Consider the following 23,512-nt stretch of genomic DNA (forward strand, 5'->3'; position numbering starts at 1 on the left):
TCCTGTTTTTTTCTATTATGAGAATTTGCTGTAACTGGCTAAAGAAGAAGACCTGGGGCCTCATGTATAAACGGCGCATATGCACAAAAATTTTGCGTACACCTGTTTCCACATACACATCATGATGTATAAAAACTAAACTTGGAGTAAAGCCATGCACATTTTCACTCCAGCTCAATCCCTGCTGTACGCAAGTTCTCCGCTCGGTTTTGCAAACTGGCGGCACCCAGCCTCAAAGCAGTACTACTGTTCCCGTGTGGTTTCCCTTTATTTTTCCCTTTAAGTCACATCCCTGACACGGTTTTATCACATACCTTGAAATTAACCGCATATTGTTTTTTAGTTCAAGCCATCTGATTGTAATCAACCTGTAACCATATAGTGGTGCACAGAATAGCCAAACTATTCCAAATACCATAGCCACTTTAGCGTTGTTACTCTCAGTGCACACCACGCAAGAGTATTTTAACACTAGAATTACCAGAGCCTACGAAAAAACTCGTAATTCCGTCCCACCTTAAACTGCTTCTTAAATTCCTTCACACCTCTCCATGCGTCCTTTGTTCTCTAAATGTGCTGATAAAGAAGCTTCGGGCAGCCGGCTATTCCATCCCCCACCAATTTAGAACGTGCACGAACTTCTCTCAGCTCATGCCTTGATTGAGTATCTGGGAGTGAAGTGGAGTTTTAGAGTGGAAATAATAGATCGTTGTTTGGAACACACGCATTTCATGTCTGTTCCGTTTCTACAGTAATCTGTGTCAACACATTGTTAAAACAGAAACTTTTCTATATTCTAGTAGTAGATGACAAAATGTAGGCATAAACTATATAATGTATGAAGCCTGAAGTCCAAATAGCAAAGAAACATTTTCACAAGAATAACACAATTGCACTTTTATTCAAACATATAACTGCAGAAAGAAAAAGCCGCCTTAACATGCGACATTGACACCAGTTTACTATAACTGACTCCGTGGTTCAATAGATACAGCCCCGCTTGAATCAAGGGTCCGGGTTTGATCCTGCGCTCCTCCCTTTTGAGAAGTAAACTGTTCTTAGTCTTACTGTTTTAGTATAAAAACATACATTTCATTTCAGTCTGTAACAGCCGGTGCAATTTATGATCTTTGTAAAGGTTAGCTTTTTATTCACTTTTCACTCTCTCAGTCGCGTTCACAATCAATCCATACAACCCCATCTGACACGGCTGTTTTCACTAAAGGCGCTATAGCTCTGCAGTGTACCACGATGCATACTAACGCTACCCCATGGTTCTGACACACAAATGCTGGCGAAGCTGCCTTCTTAAGTATCTCACCGTCACTTGCTTTTCTTTTTATTCAGTTTTATTGAGTGTTCCTGCTGTATGCTTTTCTTTTTGCACCCCAGGACATGCAGAAGAAAGAATGGTAAAGACCAACCGGCTATATGCAATCATCAGACACTCCCCATCTGCCGTGTCGTTCAAACACAGGAACATATATTGGTGTAAAAGTATAACAAATTCTCTTTCTTTCAGGTGTGTAATAGAAACCACAGCATAGAGAAGTGTGTACACTGCTTCTTACAGAAAAAGGCGATGGAAAAAGTGCACTTGAATAAAAGTGCACTTTTGTTATACTTTACACCAATATATGTTCCTGTGTTTGAACGACACGGGCAGATGGGAGTGTCTGATGATTGCATATAGCGCCGAAGTTACTGGTCTTTACCATTCTTTCTTCTGCATGTCCTGGGGTGCAAAAGAAAAAGCATACAGCAACATGCGGGGACTGGCAGGAACACTCAATAAAACTGAATAAAAAGAAAAGCAAGTGACGGTGAGATACTGAAGAAGGCAGCTTCAGCGCTTGTGTGTCAGAACCGGGGCAGGATTGGCGTTAGTATGCATCGTGGTACACTGCAGAGCTATAGCGCCTTTTAGTGAAAACAGCCGTGTCAGATGGGGTTGTATGGATTGATTGTGAACGCGACTGAGAGAGTGAAAAGTGAATAAAAAAAAAAAAGCTAACCTTTACAAAGATCATAAATTGCACCGGCTGTTACAGACTGAAATCAAATGTATGTTTTTATACTAAAACAGTAAGACTAAGAACAGTTTACTTCTCAAAAGGGAGGAGCGCAGGATCGAACCCGTGACCCCTTGATTCCCAAGCGGGGGCTGTATCTATTGAACCACGGAGTCAGTTATAGTAAACTGGTGTCAATGTCGCATGTTAAGGCGGCTTTTTCTTTCTGCAGTTATATGTTTGAATAAAAGTGCAATTGTGTTATTCTTGTGAAAATGTTTCTTTGCTATTTGGACTTCAGGCATCATACATTATATAGTTTTATGCCTACATTTTGTCATCTACTTCTAGAATATAAAAAAAGTTTCTGTTTTAACAATGTGTTGACACAGATTACTGTAGAAACGGAACAGAAATGAAATGCGTGTGTTCCAAACAACGATCTATTATTTCACTCTAAAACTCCACTTCACTCCCAGATACTCAATCAAGGCATGAGCTGAGAGAAGTTCGTGCACGTTCTAAATTGGTGGGGGGATGGAATAGCCGGCTTCTCTTTATCAGCACATTTAGAAGACAAAGGGCACTGGCGGAGAGGTGTGAAGGGATTTAAGAAGCAGTTTAAGGTGGGACGGAATTACAAGTTTTTTCGTAGGCTCTGGTAATTCTAGTGTTAACCCAGTGTATCTGAGTGTGGAATCACAGCTGTACAGCAGCTGATCAGAAATCACTATGGCAGATTGTGTCAAGAACGGGGAAAAATATCTGGATATAGCTTCAAGCCTCAGTCAGGCACACAGTCTATTTGAACCTCACCCATTCGGCAAACATTTCAGAGCCTTTCCTGTATGGACCTTGCGGTTCAGAAACAGTTTTATTCCAAGAGCTATAAACGCACTCAATCAGTCCATCAAGTGCTCCTGGTAGAACTGCATTACAGTTGTAATATTGCACAACCTGAGCCACGTATGCTTTAATATTGGATAGCTTCACTGTTTTTATCCTATTATAATTATTATTGTTGTTTTACCATTTTGTAGAAAAATAAGTTTATGGAGGATTTGCATATTGAATCTCATTGTTCCATACAGTAACAATAATGGAATTCAATTCAATTCAATAGAAGAGAGTGCATATTTATAGATGATGACGACTGGCTTCTAATTCAATTTAGATTGCCAGGCGCTATCTTTGTGGAGCTCTTGATATCATTTTTAAGACGAAATGCAGTAAAGCAGTGGCGTAGGAAGGCGGGTGCGGTAGGTGCGGCCCGCACCGGGTACCAGCTCTGAGGGGTGACAAAAAATTACCGGTTTTGTATTATTGTGCCTTTTTGTTATATAAACTAACATGTCAGATAACTTACATGGGCTTTAACAATCCCTAATTGCAGCAAATTGCGGGTGAACGATGTGATGTTGTAATGATTTAGTATTATAGTGTGGTGCGTGGGGGGAGGGGGTGTTCTGTCTTGTTTCTTTTGAACTGTGCTGGTGCTCAAGTAAACAAACAACTGGTCCTGTGACTCATTGTCTCATCCCTGCCACAAATATATCATCGCTCCAAGTTGTTCTGTGCAACAAGATGATATTTTTAAACCAAATCATAATAATATAGTCGGTGCGAAACGTTTTAGACAGTAGGGTGGGTAGGTATTGTCTGCTCTAGAACCGACCATAAAGTAAACAAGTTTAATTTAGGATCGTTCTACGAACGAATGGACAATATCTGCCTCCCCATCCCACTATCTTAAGGCCCCTATATATACAAGCCGGGACACACGACAAAATCATGTGTCACAATTCTGGTTAATTGGCTATTTGGTGTTATTTTTTGCAGACAAATCAGGCCAAGAAGGGGCAGTATTGGGAAATTATCATTGGCGTTCTATTGATTTAGCTCATTATTGCCTTTATTTTACATCGCCAAGACGGTATTTTTAAATGTATTTTTTTTTTCTAATTTTTCACCGCTTCTTCGTTTTTCCTTGAAATTCATGTCGGAAATCTATGGTAACTTAAACGTGTGCATAATTTATTGTTCCAATTTCTATGTATTTTTCGAGATGTGCTGTTCATAAGACTTCAATAGTGATACTGTTTTTGGCGATTTATTCCTATCTGGCTGCAAATACATCGCCGGGTTCTTCGGAAGGCTGGGCTTCGAAATTTGGGGTTGCAACATCTGTTGTGTTACATTTGGCACAAAAATCGGACGCCGCGGACAAACCCAATAACTCTTTGTTATACTCTTAGGACACTTTTTCGCATGTGACCCAGCCTGGGTATATAAGAGCTCTACACTGTCTAAAACATTTCCGCGCCGACTATACCTTGTTATGAGCAATATTTTGTCGTGCTGCAATTTAATATTTAAAAATGCAATTTAATATTTAAAAATTAATCAAATTTACGCTACAAATAATAGACATTTTTGTGCTATTATACGGTACTTCGGTTCACTTTATATTTTGGTGGACATGGGGGTGACAAGTTTAAACTCCGCACCGGGTGCCACCAGACCTTGCTGCGCCACTGCAGTAAAGTATGTATATTACATTATACAGATACATTTTTAACTTCACTTAATTAATATATATTGTTAAGGATTAAATATGCGAGGTGGTGCAGCATCACCAATGACCTGGTGCCCTGTTCAGGGATTGTTCCTGCCTCGCGCTGTATGCTTGCTGGGACTGGTGTAACCCTGGATGGTTAGATGGATAGAATAATTAAACATGTAGTAAGAAGATATTTCAATGTTTCTTAAAAGTTTTGAAGAATTTATTAAAGTACTGATTGAGTGGCAATTGGTTATTTGGAGAAAGAAAAGGATGAACAGGAATTGGGGGTTAGTATGTTTGAAAGAGGCAACACTGCTGCAATAAATTAGTTTATTGAAGGTCGCGCACGGTGCAAGCATCTTGTGGGAGGCAGGAATAATCTCTGGATGGGGTGCCAGCTTGTCGCTATCACTGCGGCACCTTGCCTCAATGTTTTATATATGCTTTAATTTCTATCATCATGAAAATATCAAGTATACATCTTAGTATTTCAATTGTTCAGAGAGCTGTAACATCATGAATGTAATGTATTCTGTGGCCTGTCAGCGTAAGAGAAAGCCTGTTTAAGAAGCAAGTGGTGATTCACACATATGAGAGTACATAGAAGCACACATAGAAAACAAAGCATTTAACATGCTACTTTAGTTACGATGGGACTTTCAAGTTTGTCCACCACCCTGACACTCGATCAACTTCCTTTTGTTGTCTATATCACTGTTTAAACCAACAAATATTACATTTTTCCTTCCCTCTACTTGGTATTCGCTGAAATTCTTCTTTTTCCCCATGCTTTTGCTTTTTGTCTTTTCACAGAACACAAAACATAAGGGCCTATTTATATTGATTTGCATATCCAAAGAGGTGTAATTCTGGGAGGAGTTAGGGTGGGGCAGCAGGTGCGTACATGAGCATTACTTTTCAAGCTGACCGGAATTTATGAAGTGGAAAAACGTGGAAGTTGGCATACACACAGATTTATGCATCTTGATTTTTGTGTGTGTACGCACATTTCCACTTACGCCAAGTTTTAGTGTAAATTCTAAGCACGGTGTTATGCATGAGGCTCCTGGTTGAAGAATATAAACATTCTTTGAAAAACGCAATGATTTCTTGGCAAAAAAGACATATGGCCTTTGATCGGACTTCAGTAAAAAATATGTTGCTGCCTACTCCTTATTAAAAACTTGGCACTCACTTTCGACTTTTCTTTTCTTTGGTTCATTTATTGTTAAAATAGGGGTCAATTTGGGGGTTACGTGAAGAAAGAATATCTGTGTGTAGAGAGGATAGACTCGCCTTTGGCAAAGACAATAGTACGCCATCTAATGGAATCTGACAGGTATAGCAGGAAAATGCTGAAACGAATGTGGTCTTTAGGGCAATTTTGTAAATATTTGGCGGGCCAGATTGAACTGTCTGGCAGGTCGGATCTGGCCCATGGGTCATAGTTTGGCCATCGCTGGTCTAAAGTATCTTTATTGATGTCTATCTTTCTCTTCACTGTGTCTCTTTGCTATCCATCCAGATTACAGTATTCTTATTGAGTTTTAAGAATAAAACACACCATTTTTTATTTTGTCTTAGGCAACTGGTTTTTAATTCATGAATTTTGTTTTTATTATTTGATTTTCATTTTCATTAGAAGCAGATACACATTCCATACAATTAAGTCAAACTTAACAAAGCAAATAAACAAAGCAAAATTCCTTCCCCACCCAAGAGAAAGAGAGGAGAGCTTACCAACCAGAGCTACATGAAAGTTAAAAACTTTGAAAGCTGACGTTTCAAGATGTGTTTGGGTGGGTGTATTTTATTATTTTTTTCTTTACTTGAGAAAGATTTTTATCTTCCATGTAATTTTTAAGTATAATCTGTGCAGGTGAATAGTAATTTGATAAAGAGATCTGTCCAAAGGCATTTCAGTTTACATCACAAAGATTTGGATTTGTCTTGAGTGGTTTAGATATTTTGAATTGTGACATTTTGGTTTTCTAGTCTCAAACTGACCCTCTATCTTTGTGTTTTTGATTCAGTTGAACAATAGTACTCTAGTAAACAGCTCCTTACAATTTCTATCCAATTACAATAATAGTTTTGTCCTTTGGTTTTCATACCAAATCACAGTATCTTGAAAAACCTCTTTTGTTTTTAATTTTGTTTGTTAAAAGACACACACACCTCCTGCTCTGATGCTAATATCATGTTAGCAGTTGCTCTCTTTTGGTTTTTGTCAGTGGACTAGTTGAAGGGGTCAGCTAGAGATAAAAAGCAACTGAATATTGTTTATGTTAAAGTCTAGTCAAGCTGCTTCAAATATTTAGAGCTTGCATTACTTTGGGTACATTTGCGACAAATTAGTTTTTGCATCATACTGTAAGTTACCGGTTCATTGCCTTTCAAGTACTAGAAGTGCTATATTTTTAATTTAGTTAATTCTTGAGCTTTTTGCAATTTGAGTGAATGACTGCTTCATTTGGATGCTATGTATACTATCACACTAATTGTGTGATATTTACTTTTTTCTTCTTCTTCTTCTGGGCTGCACTCTTTCCATGGATTATGTTGGTATCATTGTTTTATTGCAGCTTCCATTAATATTTTCTCACAGCATAGTGCAACAAATGGAGGTTAATGTTTCTATTAGGCTGTTTCTTGTCTAATCTAAGAGTTTAGAAAATTACTGGAATTTTTGTTTCCTGTCTACTTCAATAAAAATATTGTTAAATACGTACTTCCGTAAAAATAAGCACACATCATAAATGAGAAACACATTCCAATGATCCTGTGCTTCTAAATTATCTTTTTATTTCAAAACATTCCAATATACATCTGTAGATCATTTTTTAAGAAATTAGACTCGACCATAACCTCATTTATTTGGAAAATGAAAACATCCATGTATCTAAAGGGTGACTCTACAAAGACCTAAGGCGGTAGGTGGCATGGCTTTACCTAACTTTCAATTTTATTACTGGGCAGCAAACATACAAACTATACTGTAAAATCCTAGACATGGACAGAAATAGACGAACATACACAGGCTTAGTCTGCAATAGAAATAAAATCCTGCAGTACTTCTTTATATTCCTTGCTTTGTACCCCAATACATACAAGTCATCGCCAGTACATGAACAACCCAATTGTGCTTCACTCACTCAGAATATGGAACCAATGTAGGAAGTATTTTAAGATAAAGAAGCTTTTGTCTGTGGCACCTCTGCACGAGAACCACCTTTCCCCATCCTCTCAAATGTGCACATGCCTGGAAAACATCCAGGATTAAATCACTTAGAGATCTGTACACAGACAACATTTTTGCATTCTACGAACAATTACACTCCAAATTTAACTTACCAGCAACACATTTCTTTCACTACCTTCAAATTCGAAACTTTGTTAAACAGAGCCTGTCCAATTTTCTTCACCTCCCACCTCCCTCTAGGCTGGAAAAAAATATTGATCAGTCTTGAGGACTCAGACAGCATTTCTGTAATATATAAAACTATTTTACAGTCCGTCCCTTTCAAAGATGCCAAAGATTTCAAACAGTGGGAAAAGGCTCTCTTATTCAATATTTCAGAAAAGGAGTGGAAAGTAGCAATGCACAGAATTCACTCGACCTCCATATGCGCAAAACATGAATTATTCAACTTAAAATTATATTCCAATTGCATCTCTCTTGTTTGAAATTGTCCAAAATGTTTCCAAGGCAAGATCCAACCTGCGAACGTTGCAATCAAGTTCCAGCCTTATTAGGCCCCATGTTTTGTGCCTGCACCAAATTAACATCATTTTGGACCAAAATCTTTAAATGTCTATTAGACAGCATTGTTGTCACAATACCTCCTAATCCACTAACAGCTGTATTTGGAGTACTTCCAGAAGGACAAACAAACTGTGATTGCCTTTACTACACTATTGGTTTATAGACTTATCTTGCTTAATTGGAAGAATCCTAACTCACCTATTTTAACTTAATGGGTCACTGATGTTATGCACTATTTGAAACTGGAAAAAATCAAATTCTCACTTAGAGGATCTGTACAAACCTTTTTAAAAACCTGGCATAAACTGAGGTTAGGACTCCTGAGCAATGAATGGGGAGGAGAGGTGGATCTTCTGTTTAAAAGTGCAGTATTATAAGAATGCATTTTATGTTATGGTGTATGTAATTTTGCCAGAACTATGGGTTTAACAATATTTTAGCAAAAAATGCATGTGTTTTGCATGTTTTGAGCATAAGACTGGATAACAGGCACATGGATTATGCGACTTGAGTAACATGAATTTTTTTTCTTTTTTCCATTGATGTTTTTCACATCATTTTCCAATATATAGCATTGGTCACCATTACGCAACAAACTACATGAGTTTAGTAAAATATAATAAATATCTCATTTTTGGTTGCAGTATTGCTTCCAAGAAGCACCTCCATGCCACCATTCTTCCAACAGGGGCCCATGAAAAGATTTCACTAACCAAGAGCATTTGTAGATGTTGTGATTGATTTTGTTTTCTCCTTTCATGTTTATGATAAGTCAGTGCCAATGTTGTTCATGTCTTTTGTTTTTGTGTAATTTATTTATTCTGTTTTAACAATAGTAAATATGTTCAATAAGTACTTATCTGTCTTTTGGAGGTATTTAAGTTTGGAACAAGGCAAAACCTATACTCTAGCACCATTCTACAATTACACCAGCGTTTTTAAAAGCCAAATTCAGCCACACTGCGTGGAAAGAAATTACTTTTTTTTTTTTAATTTAAAAAAGGCAGGATGTATGTCTTTAGGGAAGTGGAAGGAAAACCCAGTTTGCATGCAGAGTGTATGCAAACATCACACAAACAATGAGTATGCTTGGGGTCCAAGTGCAGCAGCGCTAACCAGTGCCCTTTTCAATTCTCATTATGTCTGCAGTGTGACCGACTTGAAAGTAAGTACGAAAGAGAACAAAATGTAATGCTTTAATCAACCTTTGAAGTATCTGGATTCAATGTGTAATATTAGTCTATTAACCATAATACTATAAAGACAATACAGTTCTTAAAAATAAAGACTGTAAAAATGTTTCCAAAGTAACCACCTGCAATATATTTTAGTTGTGTAGATACATTATTTTAGATTAATATTACAAACTAGTAGAATTAGTGTATTTTTTATCAATAATGTAAAGTGACATTCTTACATTCTTACTATAATATCAGATGAAGCATGTTTAACTATTACCATTGTACTATAAAAGCTTCTGATGAAAAAAAAAAAAATACACATAGAGGATGTTTATTTACATTTTTACACTATTACTACCATCTACAGCTAATGAAAGCATGCCTGAAAAATGCACATCATGTTCACACGGTACAAAATAAAAACAGTTTAAAAACAATAAAAGTCTACACATTGTTCAAATTAAATTGCCTAATTAACAATTTACACACACATTCTACGCACTTTATTCTGTTTTAGATTTAATTTTAAATGGATAAAATTGCTATCAGTCTACACTCAATAACCAGAATGACAAAGTGAAAATATTTGTGGAAAAGCATGCACAGTTATTAAAAACCAAAAACTAAAATCGCTCATTCACATAGGTTTTCAGACTCTTAATTAATTGCTTTGTTGAATCGCATTTGGCATCAGTTGCAATTCTGAGTCTTCTTGTATAAATCTCTACAAGCTTTGTACACCTGGATTTGGACAGTGTATCCCATTCTTCCTGGCAGAGCCTTGTAAGCTCTCTCAAACTGGATGTAAAGCATTTGTAAACTGCCATTGTCTTGGCTGAATGCTTTCTGAAGCTGCATTCATTCTGGAACAGGTTTCCTTCAATGTTTAGCTTCATTCATCCTGCTCTCAATTCTGACCAGTCTCATTTACACAAGAGTGGCTTCTGAGTGGTTGACCTTTCAACAGGTTCTCCAATCTGAGCAGAAAACTTACTCTGAAGAGTGACCATTGGGCTCTTAGTTAGCTCCCTGACCAAGGCCCTTCTTGCCTGGTTACTAAGATTGGTTGGATGGCCTACTTTAGGAAATGTCCTGGTAGTTCCAAACTTCTTCCATTTCACAATAATTGTGGACACTGTGCTCCTGGGAGGAGCATTACAAATGGTTTCTCTGATCTATGCCTCACCACAATTTAATTGCAAAGGTCTACAGAGAGTTCCTTGGACTTCTTGACTTATTTTCGTCATGACATGCATTGGGACTTGTGGGACCTTATAAAAACTGTGTGCCTTTCTAAACTATGTCCAGTAAATTCAATTGGCCATAGGTGGACTCCAATCAAGTACAAGGCACATCTCAAGGAGAATTAAAGCAAGCAGGATGTAACTGAAAAGAATTTGGAGTGCCACAGTAAAGGGTTTTAATACATACAGTATATATAGTAGATGAGAGATTTAAGTTTTTGATTTTGAATAAGCATTCTGAGAACATGCTTTCATTTAACTATTGCAATTTATTTAGTTTATATTGGTGGGAAAAATTGGCAAATGTATCCATTTAAACTTAAATCTACAGTAAAATAAAGTATGCATTAAAGTGAAGGGATCAGGATTACTGAGTCCACTGTACATCTTTCCTGGTAGCACGTTGTTTCAATCATTCAGTGCTCATGGTTTCTGAAGCTAATGCAGTAACATTACTGAAAATTTGTGAAACAGTACAATTTTGGGTGGTATAGTATTCCTTGCTCACCTTTAATGGCAACATCTGTTGGCGGTCCTATAATCTCACCAGGGCTTCTTACAGCCCAGCTTCTGTCCTGCATTAGTTCATGTGTGCAGCTGTTCCTTTTCCTCCTTGTCTAGTATTTCAGGTTTTTAATGAAAGATATAGTATATCAAATTAATGAGTCTATGACTGGTTTGAGACATTTTTCTGTGAAAAGCACTATGCAAAAGTATCCATCCATCCATTTTCCAACCCGCTGAATCCAAACACAGGATCACGGGGTCTACTGGAGCCAATCCCAGCCAACACAGGGACCAATCCTGGGCAGGGTGCCAACCCACCACAGGACACACACAAACAGGCCAATTTAGAATCACCAATTCACCTGACCTGAATGTCTTTGGATTGTGGGAGGAAACCCACGCAGACACAGGGAGAACATGCAAACTCCATGCAGGGAGGACCCGGGAAGTGAACCCAGGTCTCCTAACTGCAAGGCAGCAGTGCTACCACTGCGCCACCGTGCCACCGTGCCACCCATGCAAAAGTATATCGCATTAAAAACTTACTAATAAGCACTTAGATAGAAAGCAGTGATATTGAACAGAATCATTAACAAAGACATTAACTTATTCGGTTTTATTTTTGTTTAATTAAAGATCAAACTGCTTCTCAGCTTCTGAGGTCCAGTATGAACTTCTTCACTGTTAGAACTACTGGGAAAATCTATAAAGTGGCAAACATGATATGCCTTGAACCTTGGTGGTGAAATTCACTATGATTTCTCTCATTGTAATTTCTCTTCTTAGTTAGACTGAATCTTAAAACTCTTTCAAATGAACAAAAAATAAATTCACTTTGATAAAAGGATAAATGTGTCTATGTACTATATCTGTGCATCTATCTGTTTGCAATGTCTTTGTTATTCTGATGGGGCATCACTAGTATTAACACTGCTTTTACAATCTCCATACTAAATGGCATATAGCAGAGACATTATAAACATTTGTAATAATTCATGTTATTACTATAAATGTTTGTGATGTGCCACCTATTGTAATGACAAATGCAATGCCTTTTGTTTGCTTGTATTACAAAATTGTATTACAAAAGATGGTGCACTGCAAATATTAGGGATGAAGTCTACATTGATTACTTATAATTCAACCCATCTCAGATAAGTAGCACAGTTAGCATCTAAATAAATTGAATGTGTAGAAAGTGAAGGCAACAGAATTTCCAAACAAACTCCATTTGTTCTTGTCTCAAAACAACTAGAATACAACCAGAAAACCTGAGGAATTCCAGAATATTAACTAAGTAATTTCAGTAGTGGGTTAATTCAAAAAGTCAAGAATGAATAATTTCAAAATTACAATCGTCAGAACTAGTCCTGAACTTTTTTTTCTTTATTTCACATTTTAGAAATAAAAAATAGCAATGTTTATAAAAAATGAAAACTTACTTTTGCATTAAAAGACGAAATTAATAAAACTGAGATAAAAATACAAAACATGTAACATGACTAACAATATTATATATCACAAATAAAGATAAATGTTATTATCATTCACAACTGTAGGGAAAAAGTCCAGTAGATGGCAGTATTTAAAAGCAAATACAAAAAATATCAGTCCACATATGGGGAAAATCAATATACATTAATTACTGTTTGCAGAAATCTGCCTGGTTAACTCCTTCCACAAGTATGCTGCCTTAATCTTCCAGTTTAACTCCATGACTGTTATGTCATCCATTGATCCTTATATCTTAATAAATGCTAAATTTGTTTAAGCTAGTTACTATAGACCTACCACCATAAACAAAAGGAACTTGAATGTTTATATACTGTACATAAATACAATTTAATTGCAATATACATAACTTGTACAGGTATCATACATTTATACACACTGTTATATTACAATACCCTGAATTTACTGGTGCAATAGTCAGATAGCCGGCTGTGCAAGATGGAAAATTTCTTTAATTGTACGCCTTGCAATTATAAGACAGTGAGTGTGGTATATGTCCTGAACAGAAGGCAGTTTGGTGTCAATATTCTGTACTACCTTAGCTAGTGCTATACTGTACCAGGATGTGATGCAGTCGACAAGGATGATCTCCATTGTGTGTCATGAGAATAGACAGAGAAATGCACACTTGTAACAGGTGGAGATGTGTTCATTTCTGTACACTAATGCACACAAATGCATTATGAGCTTCTTCCATGGTTATAGTAATTATAATATGCAATGATACATTTTAAGTATTATGCTCTCATAAGTTGGCAAATGTGCATTTTCTCCTCATGTCTGTGTAAGTTTCCTCTGGGAGCTTCAAGCTCCTTTCACTGTCCAAAAATGTGCAGGTTAGGTGAATTGGCCCTAATGTTTGTGTGCTGACTTCGCTATGGACTGGAGCCCAGCCCAGGGTTTGTTCCTGCCTTGTGCCCTGTGCTTGCTGGCATAGGCTCCAGTCCCCACTAACAACCCTGCTCCGGACTAACTATCTATCTAAGAGGAACTAAAGCGTGAAAGTCTACTGATATTCTAATGTTGATTTAAAAATTAAACTTGATAAAATGAACTACTATCAATAAATTGTTTTCAAATAAAGTGAGGCTATAAACTTTAAAATTATAATCTGTTTTGAACGTAATTTTGTTTATCACCATACATATTAAAAAAAAAAACAGTCAGGAGACTGTTTCAAATGTTTGCACTAATTGGAGAACAAGTATAAGTTTCCTTTGTAGTTAAACTGTATATAAACGTAGTTCATTATAAAGTCTTGAGTCTTTAAATATATTTTATTTTATTAAAATCAAAAAACATTCCATACATGCAAGTCAAGTTTAACAAAACTGGTGTGAAACAAATCGACCCCCACCCATGGGAAAGAGAGCTAGGTCAGCAGAGTAACACTTTAATAATAGTAAAAATATGTAAATAAATAAATAAAAATAGATAGAATAGTGTGGCCCACCAGGCTGGCACCACCAGCTTTACCCGACACAATACAATACAATACAATTTATTTTTTTGTATAGCCCAAAATCACACAAGAAGTGCCGCAATGGGCTTTAACAGGCTCTGCCTCTTGACAGCGTCACAGCCTTGGCTCTGTAAGAAGACAAGAAAAAACTCCCAAAAAAAAACCCAGTAGGGAAAAAAATGGAAGAAACCTTGGAAAAGGCAGTTCAAAGAGAGACCCCTTTCCAGGTAGGTTGGGCGTTCAGCGAGTGTCAAAAAGAAGGGGGTCAATATAATATAGTACAATACACAGAATAGAACAAATCCTTAATACAGTATAAAAATTTAAATTTTAGAAGTACGGAGTAGAATTTAACAGTAGATGATATTACATACAGGACTTGTTTAGAGTCCTGGAGACCTCATCCATCAAGCTGCCTCCCCCATTTGGCCATTCCACAGCTGAAATAGCGCTAATCCGATGAAAGGACCCCTCTTTCCCACGATTCCTGCAATCCTTCATCAGGGATGACTTTACCTTAGGCAGGCAAAACAACTTGGCAGGTGGGCCGTGGCACCAAGTGCCACATTTGAAAACCAAATAGAGAAACAGAATAGTAATTAATTCCTGTCCTTTCTTTCTCCAAATACCCAATCGCCACACAATCAGCTCTGTAATAGACGTTAAGCCATCTGTAAGCTTAGAATGCCAATTCTTCAAAACTTTTAAGGAACAGTGAAATATCTTCGTAGTATGTGTTTAATTATTTTATCCATCTATCCTTCCAGTGTCGCGCCAGCACAAGCAAGAATACAGCACGAGGCAGGAACAATCCGTGAACAGAGCACAAGCTCCTCACTAGTGCTGCGGCACCGTGTCCTGGCATGTTTAATTATTAACAATATAGATTATATAAATGAAGTTAACAAGTTTTATCTGTATAATATAAAAAAACTATTTTGCTGCATTTCATCTTAAAAATGATACCGTCATCATATGTAAATACGTGCTTTATAAAGTGGCTCAGGTTGTGCAATATTATAGCTGTAATGCAAGTTTACAGTGAGGTAATTGTACTTATAAGTAAAAACAGTTCTACAAGGAGCAATTGATGGACTGAATGAGTACATTTATAGTTCTTGGGATGAAACTGTTTCTGAACCGTGAGGTCCGTACAGGAAAGGCTTTGAAACATTTGGCGTGTGAGAGCAGTTCAATAGACAGCATGGCTGAGGCAGCATGTGATTGATGCTGTATACCGATAATTCTCTTTTTCAGCTTCTATAGATCTTTTATTCCTCACTCAAATACAGTGATATAAATACTGTGAGTGGTGCGTGAGAGTAATATGGAAAAAGATGATCCCCTGTGGCAACCCGTAATGGGAGCAGCTGAAAGAAGAAGAAGGTGCAGTGAGAGTAATAACGCTAAAGCAGCTATTGTATTTAGAATAGTTTGACCATTCTGTGGACCATTATATTGTTACTCGTTAATTACAATCAGATGCATTAAACTAATAGACAATATGCGGTTAATTTCAGTGTATTTATAAAGCCGCTTCAGGGATGTGGATCTGAAAAAGAAAAGGTAACCACATGGGAACAGTAGCACTTCTTTGACGCTGGGTGCCGCCAGTCTGCAAAACCGAACGGAGAACTTGTGTACGCCAGGGTATGAGATACCGTGGAAATGTGTGTGGCTTTACACCAAGTTTAGGTTTTATACACCGCGATGTGAACGTGGAAACGTTCTTGCGCAACAGTTTTGTGCATACACACTGTTTATAAAAGAGGCCCCAGGTCCTCCCAGCGCGGAGGCATCTCAGTCAGGCAAGGGCCCTGGCTGCATGCTGTACTGCCCCTCCCTCAGCTGAGCCTTGTGGGATGAAGCAGCCCATCCCGCGAGGGCTGTCTTTCTCCAGAAGGGGAGATCAACGGAGTCGGGTCCATGGCTTCTCCCTGCAACAAAACAATTATGGGGAGGTGCTGTGCCAACGCCATCTCTCGCCGTCTACTGCCGTTTGAAACAGACAGCACTTCCACACGTGGCCCTGATTCCAACAGTTATAACAGTGTCGCCCCGTCTCGCTTCCTTGCCCTGCGGTCATGAAAACAGGACAGGAAGCCCCGCTTCAACTCGCACGTAGCTGAGCGAAGCCCTCCGCTGCACCTGAGTGAATGGGCTTTCGCTCTGTGCTGTCAGGAGACCTGGTTTCCCCTTTCCGGGTCCTCCTCTTGCTTTTGGGTGCAATGGCAGACTGGTTCTCTCTTTGGGAACAGAAGAGACCCCGTGCTGTCTGCACCCCTTTGGACTTAAGTGAGATCGCCGATGGACTTTGGGGCGGTGGTGCTCTGGCTGCCGCTACTTACAAGCAGGAGCCTCACACACACCTCTGCTGTATCTAACACAATCGATCATCACACCTACATCCTCTGTCAGAGCTCTAGCTACTTGCCTTCCCTCAGGTGTTATATCAGAATGCAATTCGCTTAGATCTCCTTGCTTATTTACGGTGCAGGAAAACTCACCTGTATAGCTGCATCACGTTGGCTGAAGAGTCTAGCATCACGCCTCCTCTGCTCCTCTTGCAACGCCTCAGGTGTCCTCTCCAGCTGCCTCAGCAGAGCCAGTCCCTGTAGGAAAGACCTACGGGCTGGAGCATATCCTCCAGTTCACGTACAGCCCACAACAGGTTAATACATTTGGCTGGCACCAAACTCGGACTTACGTCGTTCAGCTCCACCGGCCGCAAACTATTGGAGCTTTACGCTTCCAGCGCAGGCCACGTCGGGTGTCCTCGGAAGTTACGGAAGAGGCTCACCATCCCCGCCTCTACCCTTCCAGCAGCGGGACTCTGGCACACACCCTCCTCCTTTTTACCTGCTTTGTGTCGGGCTTCTGTGCCATCACAATGAAATTCCAGGTGCTCCTCCTCCAGGCATTGTCTCTCCCAGGTCGAAGTCACTCCTGCTCGAGCTTGCCCCGCCATCATCCCAGAATCGGCATGCTTAGGCCAGCAACGCGGATCCAGTATTTCGCCATTTAAGAAGTAGGCATACGGAATGGATGTAAAACACTCCCAGGGCAAATCATCCCCATCCATATTAGAGACACAGTCCTTGAGTCTCATAAACTAAAGTCTCCCTGACAAGGAGTCCATTATGCAGGATGTCCATCAGATCCATGTTAAACAGGGATAAGCTTCCAATCAATGGCAATGGAATGACATGTTTATCCATATTCCCAAAGATGTAACTTGTTTAACTGTAGTGTAAAATGCCACAAGACAATAATGAGAAGAAATAAAAAATGAGAAAGTGTTATTCATAGCCATCCATGAGTGCTCTAACAACAGTCTACACCAATAACTTCCAGAAGTCAACAATCAGAAACAGTTATACTCATATCTCAATTAAAGTTAAGTCCAGAACTGTTTGTTCCCTTAAAGGTAGCCACAGTAATCTGAAAAAAAGAAATGAGATCAATATAAGGGATTCATTGTTCACAATAGATTGCACCGCATCTCAGTTTTTACCCACTGCTGAGGAGGACACACATTAAGTTTGAAAAAGTCATTAAGGGAGTTTACATGTGCTCCTTCTACTTTGTGGAAAAGAAGCCAGCAGTATGATGCTCCTGTTTCGAAGAGGCACTAAATTCTAGTACTGAAATGTGTGTAGAAAACCATTTTTTCAATTGTTTGCTGACTTTGAGCTGATCACCAAACACTTGAGCACAGGGTGGTTAGCACTGGTATAGGACATGCAGTGAGCAGTTCAAATCATACAATGTATGTAGACTGTATATTCCTTCCATGATACTGTGACTTGTTCTTTTTCACCTCCAACTCATTTGATTCTAAATTTGAGATGCTGCAATTTCAATTTAAGTAGTCTATGGCAAATATATTTTCCAATGTACAGTATTTAGTGGTTGAAAGACTCTTGCTGTTTGCATGTTCTCCCCGTGTCTGCGTGGGTTTCCTCCCACAGTCCAAAGACATGCAGGTTAGGTGGATTGGCGATTCTAAATTGGCCCTAGTGTGTGCTTGGTGTGTGGGTGTGTTTGTGTGCGTCCTGCGGTGGGTTGGCACCCTGCCCGGGATTTGTTCCTGCCTTGTGCCCTGTGTTGGCTGGGATTGGCTCCAGCAGACCCCTATGACCCTGTGTTTGGATTCAGCGGGTTGGAAAATGGATGGATGGATGGAAGACTCTTGCTTATGTTTATAGTGTTTCAGTCTACACAGTAAATGTAGCAGTGTTAAAATTTTGGTGTTACTGATTTCAGAGTGTTTAGGTTATAGTGCTGAAAACCAAATATATAATACCGGTCAGTATGAAAAGTTAGTTAACTGAAGTCACAAATCTTTGAGTTGAACATTTATTTACTGTAAAATGCTAATTCCACATCTGTGATTTTTTCAGACCAATCTAAGTTTCTGGAACAATAACATTTTCTCTCGCAGTTTCCGACTGAGGTTATTGTTACGCTAGCCTCTACAAATTTTAAATTAGCTATGTATAACTGTAATACTACTCAGCTGAAGATCCTTAATGAACGTATTTATAACAAAGTCTTTCTAAACTGGCAGTGCAAATACAAGCTGTCAAGCTTTTCAAATGTCACCAACAAAATAAATAAATAAATTAGCTAAAGCTGGCATGTTTTTATTATATAATACTAATAATAATAGCAGCTCACTACTCAAGATGGCAATAGCCCAAACTCGCACTCCCAACCCCTTGATTTAAAGGCAGCAGTTCTTACCTCTGCTGCAGCCAAGCAGACATGTCACCTTTCTGTTGATTGATATTTGGGCTTGGGTTTTTAATCATTGATAGCAAAATGTAAACAGAATAATTTTTTTTTTCTTTGGTTATACTCTTGAAAAAAAAGCACACTTGTTTTTTTACACCTTTTGTGAAAGTGTTTATTTGGTATTTGGACTTCAGCCTTCACACATTATACACTTCACATTGGCATTTTCTCATTATTACTGTAAGAAGAAAAATTTTCTGATTTAGTTATTTGCTCAACATTTCTTGCTTTGCATTTCCTGTCATCCTACATTTAAATAGACTGTTGTAGACACAGTACTCACATGAAATGTGTGTATTCCAAATAATGATATAATATTTACCCTATAAAATTCCAGACACCTAACAGCCAGATAAAGAAACTTCAGCATCTGAGTTAACTTCAGCTGCCTCGTGGGGGGATAAGTGACCAGGCTTCCTGCTACCAGTGCCGATTGACACATTTGCAAAACAAAGACGCTGATGAGGAGGTGCAAACAAATTTAAAAAGGCCCGACATTACAACTTTTTTCTTAGGCTTCAGGGATTCTAGAGTTAATATTAATTTTTCCTTAACTTTTTGTTTTTCTTTCCCCCCTTTCATTGTAACCCTGCCTGCAAGAAACTGAAAAAGCAAACTACTTTGACATAAATGAGATATTTCTCATATTTTATGAAAAAGTATGCTGTACATAATACACCATAATACTGTCATGGATGCACTCCTCTATAAGCAGGTGATGTAAGTACATAAGTGCATGCACTTAGTTAGTCTCATAGCTCTCTAGTCCATCTTGTGGATGGAAATGAAATTGCAATGCAAGGTCAGAAAAGAGAATAACAATTATTATTACAATAACGTGGGTTTCCTCCGGGTGCTCCGGTTTCCTCCCACCGTCCAAAGACATGCAGGTTAGGTGCACTGGTGATCCTAAATTGTCCCTAGTGTGTGCTTGGTGTGTGTGTGTGTGCCCTGCGGTGGGCTGATACCCTGCCTTGTGCCCTGTGCTGGCTGAGATTGGCTCCAGCAGACCCCTGTGACCCTGTGTTAGGATATAGTGGGTTGAACAATGGATGGATGGATATTGTAGGTGTGATGTTAATGGCCCAGTATATTGCTAAAATTACTAAAGGAAACAAACATCAAACAATTATTATCACTTTTATTACATTGTATTATATAAAATGAATATCAGCATGTCTGTGCTAAATTGCTTCAATACTAGCTTAATTTTACTTTCATTTTGGAGAAGCCAAGATAATTTATTTTTCTCTTAAATAGTGTTGCATGGTCAGATCAAAAAACATACTGGTGATTTAATCTTTAATATTTTATGTGATTGCCTTAATTTTAATAAACAATTTGCGGAATAGCAGGGAGATTTTGCATTTGATCTTATTTTGGTTGGTTTATTAAGAACTGAATAATTTAAATAAACAATTGAGAAGGCTCTTGAAAAGCATACCATAGAAACTAAATGCGGTGCATACAGTAGACTAAATAGATAGCAGATTTTACAAAAGCAATAACACATAACCAGCTATGTAATCTTAAGAATTTTGAAATAAGAAACAGCATTAGAATTATTAAGTATTATTTAAGTAATTTCCATTACATTTATTTTACTTTTGTATGAATTAGACATTTCTAAGTTGATGCATCTTAACTGTGGAATATTGTGTCCTGACCATCTTTGTTGATGAAGGAGACTTTACTTGTCCTTTAAATTAATGGTCTTTTATTTGTCTTCTTTATGCTATTTACTCATTATTCAAAATTTTTTTTCTTTGAATGTAACTACTGTTTTCACAAGTTCTGAAGCACTTTGTTCTACATCCTTTGTATGAAAATGTGCTAAGAGATAAATTAGGTTGTTGTTGACTGTTTAAATTACTTAGGCAGTTTAGCAGATAGACAGACCTTTAAAACAGTTGGTCTATTTTAATCAGTTCTTTTGTTACTCACATTTATTGTATGCAACACTGATACCAAATGATCTTACACTTCTTAACTATCTCAGAAACTCTATTTGTACGACAACATAAGAACTTTTCCACAAATTCTGATACCTACTAATTTCTACTGCTGCTGATGAGGTTTTGCTTTCTTTTAGGGTTGAATATTTAGCAATGATTATTTCTCAATAGAAGGCAACAAAAACAGTAAAATGAATTCCAAACCCAAGTCAAAAAATATTGCTGTCATTACAAAGGTAATTTTAATTGATTTTACTCAAAATAATGTATCAAGGCTGTGTCAATTTACTGTACAATTTACTAGTTATACAGTTTAATTCAGATAGTCTTTCAAACCTATTACACCCCCAGTGTCAAAGGCTGGATTAACTAATTTGGGTACCCATGACTTATAACATCTCTGTACACTCTACCCTTGGCTTCTGTTTGGTAAAACACCCCAAAAGTGGAGAACAAATATGTAAAAGGGAGAAAAGAAAAAAGTCAAGCAAATAACAGTGATATCACATATGTCACATAACACATAAACACATAAACTGTCATGCCAAAACCTAAAATAAAACAGAATATAATCCACTTTGCATGTTACATGTGGCCATGCGAATTTCAGACACTGAACACTCCTTTTAGAATTCTCCTTAAGTTGATCAATTCGACCAAAAGTTCTCAAACTTTCTTTTCCTGTAAACTTTTGTAACATGAAAGTTATAAGTGGCAGTATTAACCCCCAATTATATGCTGTCTCTTTTAATAAATGTGTGTTTATCAAAGCACTATTTTGCAAATACAAGTAGCTGAGCAGACCCACTTAAAACCAGCTGATTTACTCAAGGGCAAATTTTTCACTCTGCAAGACATTCAACAGAACCAAAATAATAACTTTATGCTTTGGAGCAGAGTGGTGGCTCTGAGGCTAAGGATCTGCACTGGTATCCCGAAGTTTGCCAGTTCGAAGCCCTGTCACTGCCAAAAGAGATCTTACTCTGATGGGCCCTTGAGCAATTGCTCCAGGGGCGCTGTACAATGGCTGACCCTGCGCTCTGATCCCAAGGGGTATGCAAAAACAAGTAATTTCCTTTGGGATTAATAAAGTAAAAAAAAAAAAAGTATCACAAGAAGAGGGCTTTGTCAAGATGGCTAGTAACTTTGCATGACTTTACTCACTGCAATTGCACCTGGATGAGTGAGGCTCTTGCAGATTTCAAATTCGTGGTATTTTGCTTGTGCTTGATAAGAAAATGTATTTTCTTTAGTTTAGATTTCTGATTGACCATGTAACTCACTGTAGCTCACTGAAGAATTTCCCCCTTATATTGCTATGTGTGATAACTTGTTTATTACTGTCATACGATTTTACACTGCCATAGGCAAAGAACACAAAACACAGTGGATAGGGGTTTAACTTCAGTCTTCTTCTTTTTTCGGCTGCTCCCGTTAGGGGTTGCCACAGCGGATCATCTTCTTCCATATCTTTCTATCCTCTGCATCTTGCTCTATCACACCCATCACCTGCATGTCATCTCTCACCACATCCACAAACCTTCTCTTAGGCCTTCCTCTTTTTCGTTGCCTGGCAGCTCTATCCTTAACATCCTTCTCTCAATATGCTCATCAACTCTCCTCTGCACATGTCCAAACCAATGCAATCTCACCTCTCTGACTTTGTCTCCCAAACATCCAACTTAAGCTGACCCTCTAATGTACTCATTTCTAATCCTACCCGTCCTTGTCACACTCAATGCAAATCTTAGCATCTTTAACTCTGCTACCTCCAGCTCAGTGCCACTGTCTCCAACCCATATAACATAGCTGGTCTCACTACCGTCCTGCAGACCTTCCCTTTCACTCTTGCTTAACTTCAGTAATACAGTGAACCCTCGTTTATCACAGTTAATCTGTTCCAGACTCTACCGTGATAAATGCATTTTCGCGAAGTAGGATTCTTTATTTATAAATTGAATATTTTCGCAATTAGAGTATAGAAAACCTGTTTACAACCTTCTAAATACGTTTTTTTTAACATTATTAGAGCCCTCTACACATGAAATAACACCCTTTAGTCGCCATTACACTCTTATTACCCAATATATTAGACAAAAAAAGAGTAAATAAGACATATTAGACATTACAAATATCATATTATTCCTAGGCTCACCCGCCTTTTAAGGCGACCGACTTTTATCTTCAGTTTGTATGTGCTCCATGTGTACATCAGGCATGTAAGTGTAGGGAATGAGAACATCAAAGTGCCCATTCATAACATCTCCCGAAAACCTACGTTTTTGAAGGACCAAAGTCGTAAAATGTCAGCCCGAATCTGTACCACTAAAGACGGATTTTCATGCACTAAATAAGTTATAGAAGAGAATAAGCAAGCACCATCTCCCCTGATATTTACTACACGGTGAGGCATTTGTACTCCATTAACATGAATTATTTCCAGAGACATAATTTTGTCTATTTTTCCAGTGCATCGCGCACAAAAGCAAGGGAACAATGGAAGCACCAGAACT

General features: G+C 38.1%; 1 protein-coding gene across 1 annotated transcript in view; it reads right to left on the reverse strand.

Moving 5' to 3' along the window:
• Positions 1-17,215, reverse strand: part of LOC120526503 (trace amine-associated receptor 1-like) — a 28,310-nt gene extending 11,095 nt beyond the window's left edge. The window contains exon 1 of the mRNA XM_039749667.1: positions 16,995-17,215. Coding sequence (XP_039605601.1) covers positions 16,995-17,215 — 221 coding nt within the window. The remainder of the gene's footprint in view (positions 1-16,994) is intronic.
• Positions 17,216-23,512: the final 6,297 nt, after the last annotated feature.

Source organism: Polypterus senegalus, chromosome 3 (genome assembly GCF_016835505.1).
Source record: "Polypterus senegalus isolate Bchr_013 chromosome 3, ASM1683550v1, whole genome shotgun sequence".
Classification (NCBI taxonomy): domain Eukaryota; kingdom Metazoa; phylum Chordata; class Cladistia; order Polypteriformes; family Polypteridae; genus Polypterus; species Polypterus senegalus.